This window comes from Paramisgurnus dabryanus, chromosome 2 (assembly GCF_030506205.2).
Source record: "Paramisgurnus dabryanus chromosome 2, PD_genome_1.1, whole genome shotgun sequence".
In the NCBI taxonomy this organism is placed as follows: domain Eukaryota; kingdom Metazoa; phylum Chordata; class Actinopteri; order Cypriniformes; family Cobitidae; genus Paramisgurnus; species Paramisgurnus dabryanus.
In genome coordinates, this window is record NC_133338.1 from 432,453 (window position 1) to 446,845 (window position 14,393).

General features: G+C 38.1%; 1 protein-coding gene across 31 annotated transcripts in view; it reads right to left on the reverse strand.

Annotated features, from left to right (window-relative positions):
- ptprda (protein tyrosine phosphatase receptor type Da) overlaps nt 1-14,393 on the reverse strand; it is a 341,854-nt gene that overhangs the window by 14,629 nt on the left and 312,832 nt on the right. For 15 of the 31 annotated variants that reach the window (XM_065249635.2, XM_065249633.2, XM_065249632.2 and 12 more), the window contains 7 exons: nt 11,841-12,050; nt 10,322-10,482; nt 10,100-10,114; nt 9,760-9,872; nt 6,230-6,271; nt 5,732-5,829; nt 2,650-2,773 (listed from right to left, as the gene is read on the reverse strand). In XM_065249635.2, coding sequence (XP_065105707.2) covers nt 2,650-2,773; nt 5,732-5,829; nt 6,230-6,271; nt 9,760-9,872; nt 10,100-10,114; nt 10,322-10,482; nt 11,841-12,050 — 763 coding nt within the window. The remainder of the gene's footprint in view (nt 1-2,649; nt 2,774-5,731; nt 5,830-6,229; nt 6,272-9,759; nt 9,873-10,099; nt 10,115-10,321; nt 10,483-11,840; nt 12,051-14,393) is intronic. The other 16 variants (XM_065249653.2, XM_065249655.2, XM_073811747.1 and 13 more) reach the window with 3 other exon arrangements.

Consider the following 14,393-nt stretch of genomic DNA (forward strand, 5'->3'; position numbering starts at 1 on the left):
AGCTTATAAAAACATATTTATATTAATTTAATTACTAGTTAAATGGATTTTAGCATCATGAGCTCAGAGTCAGAGCACATAAACATGTGATTCTGTGAATCTAGATATAAACATTAATAAATGTACTTTAAACCTTCATCTTTGTACAAAGAATAAACTGGGTTTGTGGTGGCGTTTTTAATTTCATCACATAACAAAATGCAGCACCAGCAGCAATGTGTCCGCGGCCGTGCACAATGATGGCACCAGCGCTGTTTTGGTGCGTGTGGTTTTGTATAATTCATGAATAATTCATTGTCTCCAGAATGAAACACGTGATTAAAAATATCTCAGACTGAAAAACTGCTGATATTTTGCCAATTAAACAAAGAAACAGATGAAAAGATGCTTCATTTATTTGAGGTTGCATGCACTTGGCTGAAAAATCCGAGGGGGCACGTGCCCGCTCACTTTGAATGGGCATGACGCCTCTGATAATATTCATCCATACTGAGTGTTAATATAAAAACAGAAGCAGATCTTCATATATATATATATATATATTTACAGTGGGAGTGAATGTGTTTGACAGCAGTGCATTAATAGTTCAGTGTCATTCCCACGCAGGGGCGCCGCTAGCAATTTTGGGCCCTATGAAAAAATAGGGGGTCGGGCCCCCACCATACCCATTTCGCACCAAACATACAATCCAACCTACTTTAGCTATTCAAAATCTTTGTCTGTAATTTAATAATACAGAACTATTTATTTTGCTATTGTTTTGACCACAGTTATCAGTATTTATAGATACCTAAAATGTCTGCAGCTAAGATCATTTATAGTGCAATGTAAATTTAATTGAAAAGTACAGTACATTAAATCAAATATTCAGAGAAAATGCAACATTCTTAAAGATTAAAGATAAATGTGACCATGCCTGTGAAAATCCAGCTGAAGTATTTCTTTGTAATTTACTGTTTTCCACATAAAATCATCCTAAATAATGTAAAGAACATTTTGTGAAAATATTAACTTGATATCTTTAATATTGATACTTTTCTGATTTTCACAGGCAGTCTCAGTGACATACTGTATACTTGAGCTGTTACACACACGACAGAGGGGACGAACTAAGTGTGTGATGAGATCGTAACAAGGTGTGGTGAGCTTGAACCTGCTTACATCACGAGGCATTTTTTGGACCCAACATCCAATACAAAAATTCAACTGCAGTAGCCCCCGTTTAACCTGAAGAGGGCAGCACTCAGACGTTTCTAAACCAGTATTGAAACACTTTATATCCAAATGTCAAAAAACTTACTAAAATCAATGAACAGCACTAATAAATCCCCATTCTTAGAGATCATTAACTAAAAAAAGTTGGTTTATGGTTTATTACTCTTTAAGAAAACAGCTACTGTTATTAAATGATTATTCAGACTGTTTTTTAATCAACGGGGCTCTAAAATGAAATGAATGACAACTATAGCAGATTACGACATAGATTTCCATTGATTTCTTAAACCTGTTGCAAGTTGAGAAGCTTTAATATACATAACTGGACTAGTTTAGCCTTTTTTTGCATTTCAGTTTTATCACAACCAACTCAATTCACGACTGCATAAAAATACTTCCTTGGCATATTGCGTTACAAAACTAGTGTGTAACCGATCACATTTCTAGTTTATGTTAATTAGCTTATACGGGCTACGTTAATTAAACAGCTTATAAGGGCTGACTTCGCGTTAGAATCATAACACAAAACAGGGAACGTAAATCACCTTGTTTATTTTTAAACTGAGGTGAACAGAGCGAAGATTTTACAGTGGAAAGAAAACTGCATTGTATTGCTCCAGCGTCACATTGTGTAAACTGCATTTATAGTAAGGAAGTGCACATATGCAGATATCATAGGAAAAAGCAGTAAATACACACACCTTGTTCTCTTCTGAAGTTCACGCGCACTGTGAGACCGTGGATTGAAGACGGCGCTAAAAGGCAGAGTAAAGACGGGGCGGAGCTAAGAGGGGTTAATAAGGGGGTTGCGCGTGCGGCACAGTCCTTGGCTGGGGCCCTCAAAAGTTCATGGGCCCTTAGAATCGTCCTAACTCCCCCCCCCCCCTTACGGCGCCCCTGTTCCCACGCTCATCAGAAATAAAGAAATATATTTAAATCTCTGACTCTGACTGACAGGACATAAGACCAATTCAATTTATTTCCCCTGTTATGTCATAAACAATAAAAAATAAAATAAAAACACACAGTATGTCTAATAAAGCATGAAAAGCGTTATGCAATACAGAATGTGTCCATTATGAAGAACACAATCCCATAATGCACTCAGTAAAAAAACAGAGTAGAACATAGTTAAATAATTCATTGAAAGTAAACTTAAAGTATTATTGCTAAAAGTTTAATTTTAGTTCTGAAGAGAAGATTTGATTTGTTTGACTGTCAGTGTGTTGTTGTGTTGTGAGAGAAGTGTTGGGTTGAAACTAAATCACACCCATCAAGTGAGTTAAAGGCGTTTCCATCAGCGCTCTATTTTTGACATGTCAGCTGAACTCACTTTACTTTCATTCTTTATTAAGATCATTGATTGATGTGATGCTGAAGTCATTAATAAAACTAATCTAACATGATGTGTTGAGATGAAACTCTCAGACATACCGTCAATAGCAGACAGCAGAACTCTGGAGTGATCGTAAGCGATGACGTTGGCGTATCTGTTCTTAGGTTTGTTCACCTCCAGATTTGAATGCTCCCATGTGAACTGTTGACCAGGATCAATGGACTGAAGGAGAAATGATTGATATTAAACATTACACACACTGTACTGTGCTGTATATACTCAGATACAAGACTTCACACAGCCAATAATATTCACACTCGAGAGTCAGAAATAGACTCGCCTGACCTACAGTACACCGCTATGTCAAACATTTCATACAGTAAAAATAGACCCGACACGTCACAAGAAGAGCTGCGGCTGCTCATCTGAAGATGATTTCTATCATTAAACATTTACAGGAAAAAGCCCAGCATTTATAAAGAAATGATATCAAGAACAACACTGAACAATTCAATGAATGAATGGCAAGGCATTATGGGTTATAAACACAGTCCATATCTAGTGAAATCTTCAAGAATGAACTGATGAATGAATGAATGAGCAAAGAAATAATTGAATCAACTTGAGGAATAAATGAAGAAAGAAAGGAATGAATGTGACTAACTTTATCTATCTATGTATAATGTAGGGAATACGTGAAGCTTATTGCAGTAATATTTCCTGAGGAGGCTTTTAAACGCTTAGGAACAGGTGTTCGTCTGAAAGCCGCAGAGCGTCGCTTGAATCTGTCAATGTGAAAGAGCTTTTGTGAACGATATGACCCCGGCGTCAGTCTTATGTGCAGTTTGCAATTTTTCCCATTTACTTTAATAATCAAATTATTCAGTCTCCGCAGTGTCTTCTGAAAATGAAAAGATGATACGCATCTGCCTGCGAGCGGCTCTCCGCGTTGACAAATTTCAAATTACAGTTTTCAGAGGAGCCGTCGAATGAATGAAAATTGGTCCCGTAAGCGAAAAGGGGACAGTAACGTCTTCATGCCTTGAATAGATTTTAAAGGATCACGCCGAGATGTGCTCCCTTTCAAACGCCGTCTTTGTCCACGGCCTCTCCCCCTTCAAACGACTGCAAACAAATCTGAGCAAATTACGCTCAAACAAAGCACGCGATAAACGACGTTAGACCGTGAAAACGGTGCGAGCGGATATTTCCTATACGTAACGCGCACACAAAGACTTAGAAAAGAATCAAACGCTGCCGTTTCAGCAGTCTCACTTGTGTTTGTGTAACCTTTTAGCATGAGAAAACGCTCCCCGATATGAAAAATGGTAAATTGACAGCGGTGGTATTTTTCTGTGGGCGCAGAGCCGTAAGGCGTCACTAAAGATGACAAATCTGCAGTTAAGCCGCGTCGTTCTGCCCAAATCTGTTGAAACATTGCTTGTGAAGCGGCCCGCTCCATTGTGCTGCTGAAATTACTTTCTGTGGCCGTGCAAAAGCGCCTCAGAATGACAATTTGGTCTCGGCTCCGGCGGGCAGCTTGGCAGAGCTCCACGTCTGACCTCATGTTCAGTAACCGCAGACCGAGAGCCCGACGCCAGCCAACAGCTCTGAAAAGCGCAATGAACTCGCGCTCGGTCACGCTTTCTCAGACTCTCACGGTCTCTGTCGGAAGATCCGGTCCCGTCCCTGGCCCATCTGCTGCTCCAAAACACTAAGTCTGTCAATCACACACGACTCCCCAATACAACGGCCATTAGAAAAATACAAGATTTCAGCTCAAATCCTCAGATTTAAACGAGAGGATGCAGATTTGTGAAATTAAACTCACTTCACAGGATGTCCTGATGCAAATGTATGTAATTCTAAACTATTTAATGTGGGATATATTTTACAATACACTAGTCACAAAATTATCAAATTGAAAGAAAGAAATCTCTACTGTAAAAACATCTACATATATTGTGTTTTCATGAAACTAAGTTATATTACTGCTGTGAAGTCTGTTTTGAGAGGAAACTTTAAACTTTGAATTGAACAAAAACAATAAAATCAAATGAATGTTGTTTACATTAATAATTAAATACTGATGACAAAATTGATAAAAAAATCAACTGATCAAAAACATTTTTTTCAGGCATTTCTTTTAATTATAATTTTAATTACTCTCCAACTACGCAAACTGTGGCCATTTCACTTAAATTCCAATTCAACATCCTGAAATTTATATCACATTTAAGTTTAACAAGAAGTGGGGCGTGACCAATTCACATACAACTTAAGTTTAACAAGGAGGGGGCGTGGCCAATTTAAATGCAGCTTAACTCATTCCCCGCCAGGCTTTTTTCAAAAAGGTGCCCGCCAGCTTTTTTGTGATTCTCACAAACGTTAAAAAAAAAAGTCTTTCATTTTTTTTCCATAAATATATAAACATACAAATATATCAAATTAAAGAACAGACCCTCTGCTTTCAAACAAACAAACAAACAAAACGGAAAAAAACATTTCATCCTATTTTCATGTGTTTTTTATAACCTCTTTAATATGGTTAGTTTTTTCATAAATACAAAATTTTGAGCAAAAAGCTGAAATAATTGCATTTTTGTAAAGGAATTTTGTTAGAGATCAGATTCAGAATGAAGATTTTAAAAGAGTTTAAAATGTTGTTGAATTAGCTGATGTTTCAGATTTTTATCAATTGTGTAAGAGCGCAATAATAGCAGAATTAAAGATTACCGTAAAAACTCGTCAGGAAAGCGTCATTGGCAGGGAAATGTTTTCTCTTAATTGAAAAGATAACTTGTCAATAGTGGGGGGAAATAGTTAAGTTTAACAATCAGGGGGTGTGGCTAATTCAATTCAAATTCCAAACAAATAAAAGAGTTATTTGTTAACCTCAAATGTTTGTGCTAAACCCTTAAAGACAGCATGTGTCACATGACCAATGACATCACAGAACTGAGTAATGTTTTGGCCCCGTGATCCGAACAACAACACGTCTCTTCCATCGAGATAATTTTGAGAAACGCTCTACGTGACCTTTCTACAGCGCCGTGTTAAATGACATCTGATAGACAGCAGCAGATCTGTGGTTGTTTCTTCTGGTGAGCTGTGTGGTATCATCATGTTTGTGTATGTTTGTGCAGCGTCTTCATACAGTAAGAAAAGCTTGACGCTTACCTCATATTCCTGTGAAAACTTCAAGTTGTCGTTAGCCTTCAGGCGCTCGATATGATCGGCTAACTCCATGACCGGAATGGGAGGGTGACTGGCCATTCCTGTAAAGAGAAGAAAAACAAACAGTGCCGATGTTACCGCCGAAACATCTATGCAAACGCTACGACATGACCATTATAAAGGATGGAGAATGTGAGGCTTTAATCGGCCTGTATGATTGGACGAAGCAGCCACATGCTCAGAGAGAAGAAACACTGAAGCCATTCCTAATGAAGAGAAGAATGTTATTCGCCCGAAAGCGTTAACATGGTGGAAAAACATGGCGACCAAATGGAAGATTGTTAGGGACTGGATAATACAATCTACAGGAAGTGACGTATCAAACCCCGCCTCCCGCGCTGCTGCGTAAGGGAAAGCGTCGTGAAAAATGAGCGCATGAGTTGACCCAGATGATGGAAATGAACAAACACAGTGGCATATGTAGAAACAAGAGCGACTAACTTGACAAATGGAGGTTACTGGGGTAAACCGAAGCGGCTGAACCTGCGGAGGAAAAGGGGACGGGGATAAATTATAGGTAGCTGACGTTAAAAAACAAGCAAATGCGGTGATCGCTAAACTTCTGAGGCAGGGCCAGATTTACTAACCGCTACCGTCATTTCAGCGTTAAATAACGACTGTCGTGATAAAGACACGCAGTGCATAATTAGCGCTGTAAAGGTGTGGTCTGGTTATTTTTGCGACTAAAACTATTGCATAAGCATTTCTAGGAGGACACAAAATTTATGGGAGGAGATTATTTATATGATTCATGCAATGCAATTGACTAATGTTTGCCCGTGTGATATTACTGGTATTTGCACAATTATTCTTTATTTTAAATTATTTTAAATTATTTTGCGCTTGAGATGACTGCATTTGTTGCTGATAGGAGAAGGCATCACAGAGATCAGAGAGCACATGGTTATTCAAAAATATTGTTTGTCAGGCCATGTCACTAGAAGTCGTCACACAAAAGCAGGTGTTTGAAAACTTGTAATTTGCGCTGCTCTTAGTAGATTGTGTTGGTCATTATGGAAATCAGCTGTTGTGCCTGTGTTACTCATCAGGGGTGAAAAAGATGACAAAGACACAAGTGCTCATATATGAAGTAGCTCATATATATATTTTAACGTCATATATAACTGAACTAACTAGGAAAGTAACGCATTACTTTTTAAATTTGAGTTACTTTAAAATATATATATATATATGTTTACTTTCTCTTAAGCCCTAAATTGTCGTGTTTATGAGGATACTTGCAAAAATGGGAATTTTGACGCATGTGTGTATTTAAGGCTAATACAGCGGCAAAAATACTCACAAGCTCAATGAGAAGCGGATGCGCAGATTGCACGCTCCTCTCAAACAGAATCAGCGTGCGCATATAGCACTGTTGTTTGTGTTTCAACGGCTTAAAAGCACTTAATTTAAAACTGCGGTGCTTAAATATGTGTACAAATGTTACGTTTTTGTGACCACGTGCAAAGCAACGTGATGTGTGCGCGTAACCTCGAATGAGAAAATTCTACGAGTTAAGTGTGTGCGCTCAATCTACACAGACTTGAACAGCAAATAGGTGACTATAAATTGTGAAACATAACAATAGCTGGACATGATTTTCATAATTTCATTCACTGCAACCCTGTCGCAGACCCCCACTCAGCCCTCATTTTCAGAAACTCTAGACAAATCACAAGAATGACCTATTTTGGATCCAAAACGTTGAATTTTGCTGAAAGGTGACAAGTTTGCACCCTTGAATTTGTGCCTTTTTAGTAAATAACACAAAGATATTACCACTCCCATCTGCCTTTTTTAACACTTATTCGCCCGATTAGTAAATCTGGCCCAAAGTCTGAAATGTGGAGAGTTTGTAAACATCTTTAGCTCTACATTCGTTCATTAGCAAAACAGACCGCTACATGCTAACGGATAACACGTACGATAACATGCGGAAATGAAGATGACTGCACGAAAACACAGAAAACAACAGAAAAGATGTCATGCACGTTTATACGTTTGTTTGTTGGTTTGAATCACACAGGCTCTAAAATTCTACAAATTTCGTAACACGCGAGCACGTGTTGGAGAGACCGAGAAAGCGTGCTTTTAAGTCTGTGTTTGCATTGCAGAGGACGCTTTTGAACAGATGAGAAGCAGAAGCTGCTCTCTGATAAGCGGTTCGCATAACAACAGCCTGCGTGCCGCAGAAAGAAGCCGTACGCGCGGACGCGACGCCGCAGTTCTTTCATCTCCGGCCTGATAGAAGAGGGCATTAGCTAATGGAGGCAGCGGGGGAGAGCTGCCATCCACCGCCTCTCAAGACCCATTACCAGCCACGGTGACAATGAAACTGCCATTCGGCGAAACGCGTCGATGCGACATCAAGCACCCTCAAGATGAAAATTGAGATGGGGGGGTGACCGCATGACAGGCATGGAGGGTTTGAAGAGAGTAGGGCTAATGCAGAGGCCGTTCTCACTGAAGAGAGGGATCTTCACTCCACGAGAGCTTGTGTTTGGGCTGCCTGAAGGGAAAATGGAGGACGCCAAAGCTTTTCTAAGAGGTTGTTTGTGAAAGAACGACGACGAGAGTCTGCTAATAAAGAGGCGTGGACGGAAAGGATTGAGTGCACGGAAAATCGCTCTCTGAACAGACGCGAGCGCACGAACCCTGTCATATTTACATCACGGCCTGCGAACGACACGCGTGGGAATCGTACAGAATTCCTTAACTGCTTCAAATGTGCACAAAGCTACGAGTCGAAGTAACGTCTAAGGCGAATCTTAAATCCAGTTTTCATACGCTAAAGGTCACTTTAATCAACCGTGTCGAAACTGCACTTCATTTCAATACACATCTATACGCTCAATTTGACTTTTGAACTCTCAGACTCGTTTGCATTTATGCATTTGACTCGCAGTGTTTTTAAGCTTAGGTTTCATGAGTATGTATGCATACTGATAATAAACTCCATGGTCTGCTCATGTAATGTCCTGACAACTCAACTACAGTAAGGTCAGCAGCAGAAGCTGTTTTATTTTCCAGCAAGGTCCCTGACGTGGTCCAGGTGTTTCTGACAGACAGACTGAGTGTTTGGAGTCCATGCCACCAGCAGCAGAAACTAATGGAGCGACCATCGTTTTGCCCCTCAGAAAATAAATCTATAGGTGTTTACGGCCGACTGCTCTGGAGGTGTGTGTGTGTGTGTGTATACACTTCACCTCCTTCACTATAGGGTCAGAAGACACAACATTCACATGCTCCTCTGATACTCCTTCACACACACACCACTGCTTCAAACACAACAGACCACTTCAATAGCTGTGTGCATGTCTTTGTGTGCGTGCATGTGTGTGCATCTGTCTGTGTGTGCATCTATGTGTGTGCATCTGTCTGTGTGTGCATCTGTCTGTGTGTGCATCTGTCTGTGTGTGCATGTGTGTGTGTGCATGTGTGTGGATCTATGTGTGTGCATGCATGTGTGTGCATCTGTCTGTGTGTGCATGTGTGTGCATCTATGTGTGTGTGTGCATGTGTGTGGATTTATCTGTATGCGTGTGCATGTGTGTGGATCTGTCTGTGTGCGTGTGTGTCTGTGTAGATGGTGTAGACAGTGCGTGTGTGTCTGTTTACTAATACAATACACAATATTGTAACCCACAGATGTTTTAAGGGTCATGCGTGCTATGTGTGAATGTTGTATGTTGATGCTCTTCTGCTCCAGACTGACTGTAGCGCTCGTCCAGCTGGAATAAAACTGTAAAGCATGGAGTTTCTGAGTCTAAAATAACTTTGGTCCTGTGGGATTTCTTGTCTTTCTGATCAAATGTTGCACATTTGTCGTGTTTAGTTTAGTATCTATGTTATACTTCAAGAGAAAATGGCAAAATGAAAACTTGAGGTTGGTGTTTAATGAGATAATGTGATTAAAACTATAGTCAGTGATCTCTGTTTGATGATGATGATGAAGATAAGGGCAATCTCACCGGGAGTCTGGAAGTTGAGTCGGCGTAACTCCACGGGGTCGGTGGGGTGATGGCAAGGCATTTCTTTACCGCTGGGCAAACTACCTTTCCTCGCTTCTGACTCTGCCCTTTTCCTGAAAACAGACCAAAACTGCATTCAAGTCTTGAGTTGAGTCAATTTCATGAAAGTGAAGTTCAGTCGAGAGGAGAGCTACCGGTGGTTGAGTATTTGATGTTGATCTTGTGTGGCATTTTAATGAGAATCGTTCTGGTGTATATAATGTTTAATGCACGTGTCAGTAGGTTCAGACAGATATACGTCTGCTATATACAGTACTGTAAATCTGTCTGTCTCTCTTACCTGTCTGGTTGACTGCTCCAGTGAAAGCGATAGGATGGAGAAAAGTGTTAGTAAAAGACAAACACATCAACAGATAAAACACATTCACTTCTCATTCATAGACGTCAAGTGTTTACATTTTATAACACTTATGCATTTCTGTATTTAAAGGTTTTTTTTCTACAAAAACAAGATTTGATACAAAATGAAATTCTCATGTGTTAATTTTTACACTGTTTCTACCTTTTGTACAGCAGGATGGCAATGACGATGCAAATGATGAAGATTACAGCGAGCACAGGACCAACGATCCAGATCAAGCCTTCTTCTTCATCTATAATGGGCTGTGGATCAATGTCGGCAAACACCACGGGGTCAGAATAAGGACTTGCTGCATACAACGTCTACAGAAAAACAGAAAAAAAACATTAAAAGAAGAAATTTGAGCACATCTCTCATAGAGTCTACAGTCATCTGAAGGGTTTCAATGCTCAGCTTGTGTTTAAGTATCTAAATCTTTGTAATGCAAACTGATATACAGATGCTGTTATATATTGAAGTCTTGCGTATACATTTTCACAGTATTATTATTTCATTGTCCACCTCTTTATAGACTTGGACTGTAACTGTTTACTACATATGATTTAAATATGTTTTACTATGAGAACACACAGCTTTAATGTGCAGTGCTACTTAATTAAAGAAAATCATTTTAATATGATCATATAAGAGCTTTAAAATCCTGTTATGACTGTGATTAATGCAATATTAAAGTAATCTTCATCAGTCTGTGTTTAGTCAGGCGACTTACAACTACATTCAATGATTAGCATCTCATTTACTCCAGAATCACACAAACATTAAAACCATTGAGAGAGAGAGAGAGAGAGAGAGAGAGACAGACACACACATGCACGCACACACACACACACACCTGTGAACACACGCATAGTATTTTTGTCTTGTTTTTAGTACAAATATTTTAAAATTCTTAAAATTAAGATGCATTTTTTTATGAGCAAAATTACCCAAGTCTTTTTATATCAAAAAATATACAAAATTGAAATGAATTTAGCTTAAAACAAGCTAACAAATCTGACAATGGGGTAAGAATTTTTTTTTAACTTAAACAAGAAAAATGTTCTTACCCCGCATCGGCAGATGTTTTTGCTTGTTTTAAGCAGAACTTCATTTAAATTGTTTATTTTTCGGTTTGTTTATTTTTATTTGTCTACAAATTTTATTTCTTTTTTTCCGGTTATTTTGCTCATCAAGAAAATGCATCTTGATAAAAGTTTTTTGGTATTTCTACTGAAAACAAGAAAAAATACTAAGTAAAAAAGTCATTTTTGCATTGTGTTGTAGTAAAACCACGGTTACTACACTTTTACCAAAATAAAACCATTGTTCAGACAGACAGGCACTGATAGACAGACAGAAAGGCAGGCAGACACGGACAGACAGAGAGACAGCTCCTTCTAAACAACTCCGCTACGCGTCTGGTGGTTCTTCGCCTCTACGCTGTGCATCAAAATCCTTTAATGCATGGCTAGGGTTAGGGTTAGTCACAAACTCTCTCCAGCACATAAACACAGACTAAACTCATAACAGAGTGTTAGCATGTTGCTAAGCTAACAACACAATAGACAAACACAGCACATGAATCAGGCATGTCATGAGCGATTGATTTCAGTACGTTTATGTCTACAGTCTGTCTGACTGAACACCAATCAACAGATAGCTGAAAGACGATGAAACTCACATGATCAGATATCTCTAACACAGCCAGCACAAAGAAGATGTACTCCTGCCCATTTAACAGCTGCTTGTTCTCAAAGTCACCGTACATCTTGGAGTCTCCGAGTGTGAACTCGGTGGGAAGTTCGTGGAAATATGCAGCGATGTACGGCTTCAGATCCAGCTGCCTGCGGAATCGAAGAGCGAGACTCGTTCGGTTGATTTCTCTCAACAACTGAAACAGAGAAAAGTATGACACATGTTTGATAAATCCAGTAAATAAATACTCTTAATAATCAATGTTCACTATTGACTGATGAATGCATCTGATCAATGACTCGTGTCTGTCTACCAACAACAAAGACAAAAATAAGAAATTGAGATCAATCCTAGTTCTGTGAATTGGTTGGCTTTGGATCAATTTCTCTCATTCATTTGTTTATCAGACAAACAGAATGTGTAATATTAGCATCAGGCACTAACACTAACTTCATATTGGTTTAAAGTGACATTAACTAATGTAACTAATGTGTCATACAGCAGCTTCAGTCACGTCATTATTTTATCATGTTTGTGAATTAACTCTTTCTAATCTCTGGCCTATACATTTAAATTAGGCAGATACAGAAAAAATTACATGATATGCAAAAATATTTTCCCTTTTTAAAAACAAACAAAGTCAATATTAAAACAGTGTTGTGTTGTGTTGTGTGTGTGTGTGTGTTTTGATGAAATACTAAACAAACTGCTGGTTTGTCCCTGTAAAGTCAGATATTAAATGTGATATTAACCATCAGGCCATGCTGCAGAATGAAATGACAGAGGGGGCACATTAAATTTTTAAGGGGTTTTAACTTAAAAAAAAAAAATCGCAGAGATGACTTGCTTTGAAAACACAACATTTGCACAAGTATATTGCACAGCTAACTAAACAGACAAAACTAATAAAATTATTTTATTATATAATTAACTTTAAAATTGAATTTGAAAACAAATCATAATTTTATTAATATCTCACCTGTAATCTTATTGATTTGACATTGAATTTCTAAACACACAGTGTAGCTTAAATTTACTGAACTAATAGCGCATATCATAAGTCATAACACGGATAATAATAACGCTAATAAATATGAATTAAAATCACTTCCATACTAATTACATTTTACAGGTTGTGTGCTGTTCACGTGCCTGTACACAAACACCTATGAGAAATTAGGTACTTCACTCACAAAAGATGATTGTTTTATTACACATATAAGTAAATTAATCAAGGTTAAATTAGTCTTGTATTTTACATTCATTTAATGACTTGACCTCTGACCTTACACACTGAGCTGCGTTACGTGAGAGAAACACAGCACAACACACAGCCAATAAAAATAGTTAACCAGCCAACAGAAATCCTTGTTTATCCCTTTCTGTCCAATCATTGTTTAGTGTAATTATTCCACTACAGTTCATTGCTAGTCAGAAACGTATAGGTCTGTTGCATATAATCTAAACAGAAAAAGAAATTTTCTTTATATTTTTAGTTTATTTGGGTTAGTTAGGGGCGGGGCCATGTGCGGTGGATGGTTGAGACACTGTTTTAACCCTGCCCAAATAATCCTGAACTAAAAACTGTTCATTGATTTAACTCTGCAATAGGATATATACACAACTTACATCTGCATTCCTGTTCAACATAGTCGATAACTTCCAGTTCTGTATAATCTACACTGACATGGTGCTGTTTTTATACATGAAGCCTTCAGTAGTTATCAAAGATGAAAATAACCCATGATCTGCTTGTTAACATCTTAAACTTAAGTGAAAGAAAATGTACTAGCTTTTTTTATACTTTATAGCTTTTGACAAAGACATTTTCTTCTGACATACATTCAGATATTAGAATAAAAAAAGAACATAACACAAATAATAATACTACAACAATAACAAGCTACGATTGCATATACTGGAAACCGGAAGTGATCAACACAGTTTTCCGGTTTGGTCACGTGACGTTCCAATATACTGTATTGAGTACTACATAATACACAGTCTATGTGGCGTACACTGTAAAACCTAAAAGTTAACTCAACTCAAACCATTTATGTAAACCGGTTGCAGTTTTAAAACACATACATTTGAGTACTGTGAACTTAAACAAATTGAGACATATGCAGTTATGCACTTATATTTAAGTTTACACTACTTAAATATAAGTGCAAAATGCACATGACTCATGTTCACAGTACTTAAATGTATGTTTTTTAAAGCTTAAATGGATGTATGCAACCGGTTTACTTAAATGGTTTGAGTTGAGTTAACTTTTAGGTTTTACAGTGTATTTTAGTAATACATTTATTATGTGTGCAGAAACAATCATCAAGATTGACTTTAAATAAAATACATCAGAACTTTTACACAGTCCCTTATATAACAAATTTTCTCTGTGTGTGTCTGTGTGTGTCTGTGTGTGTGTGTGTGTGTGTGTGTGTGTGTGTGTGTGTGTGTGTGTGTGTGTGTGTCTGTGTGTGTCTGTGTGTGTGTGTGTGTGTGTGTCTGTGTGCTAATCCTCAGGTGTTGCCGTAAG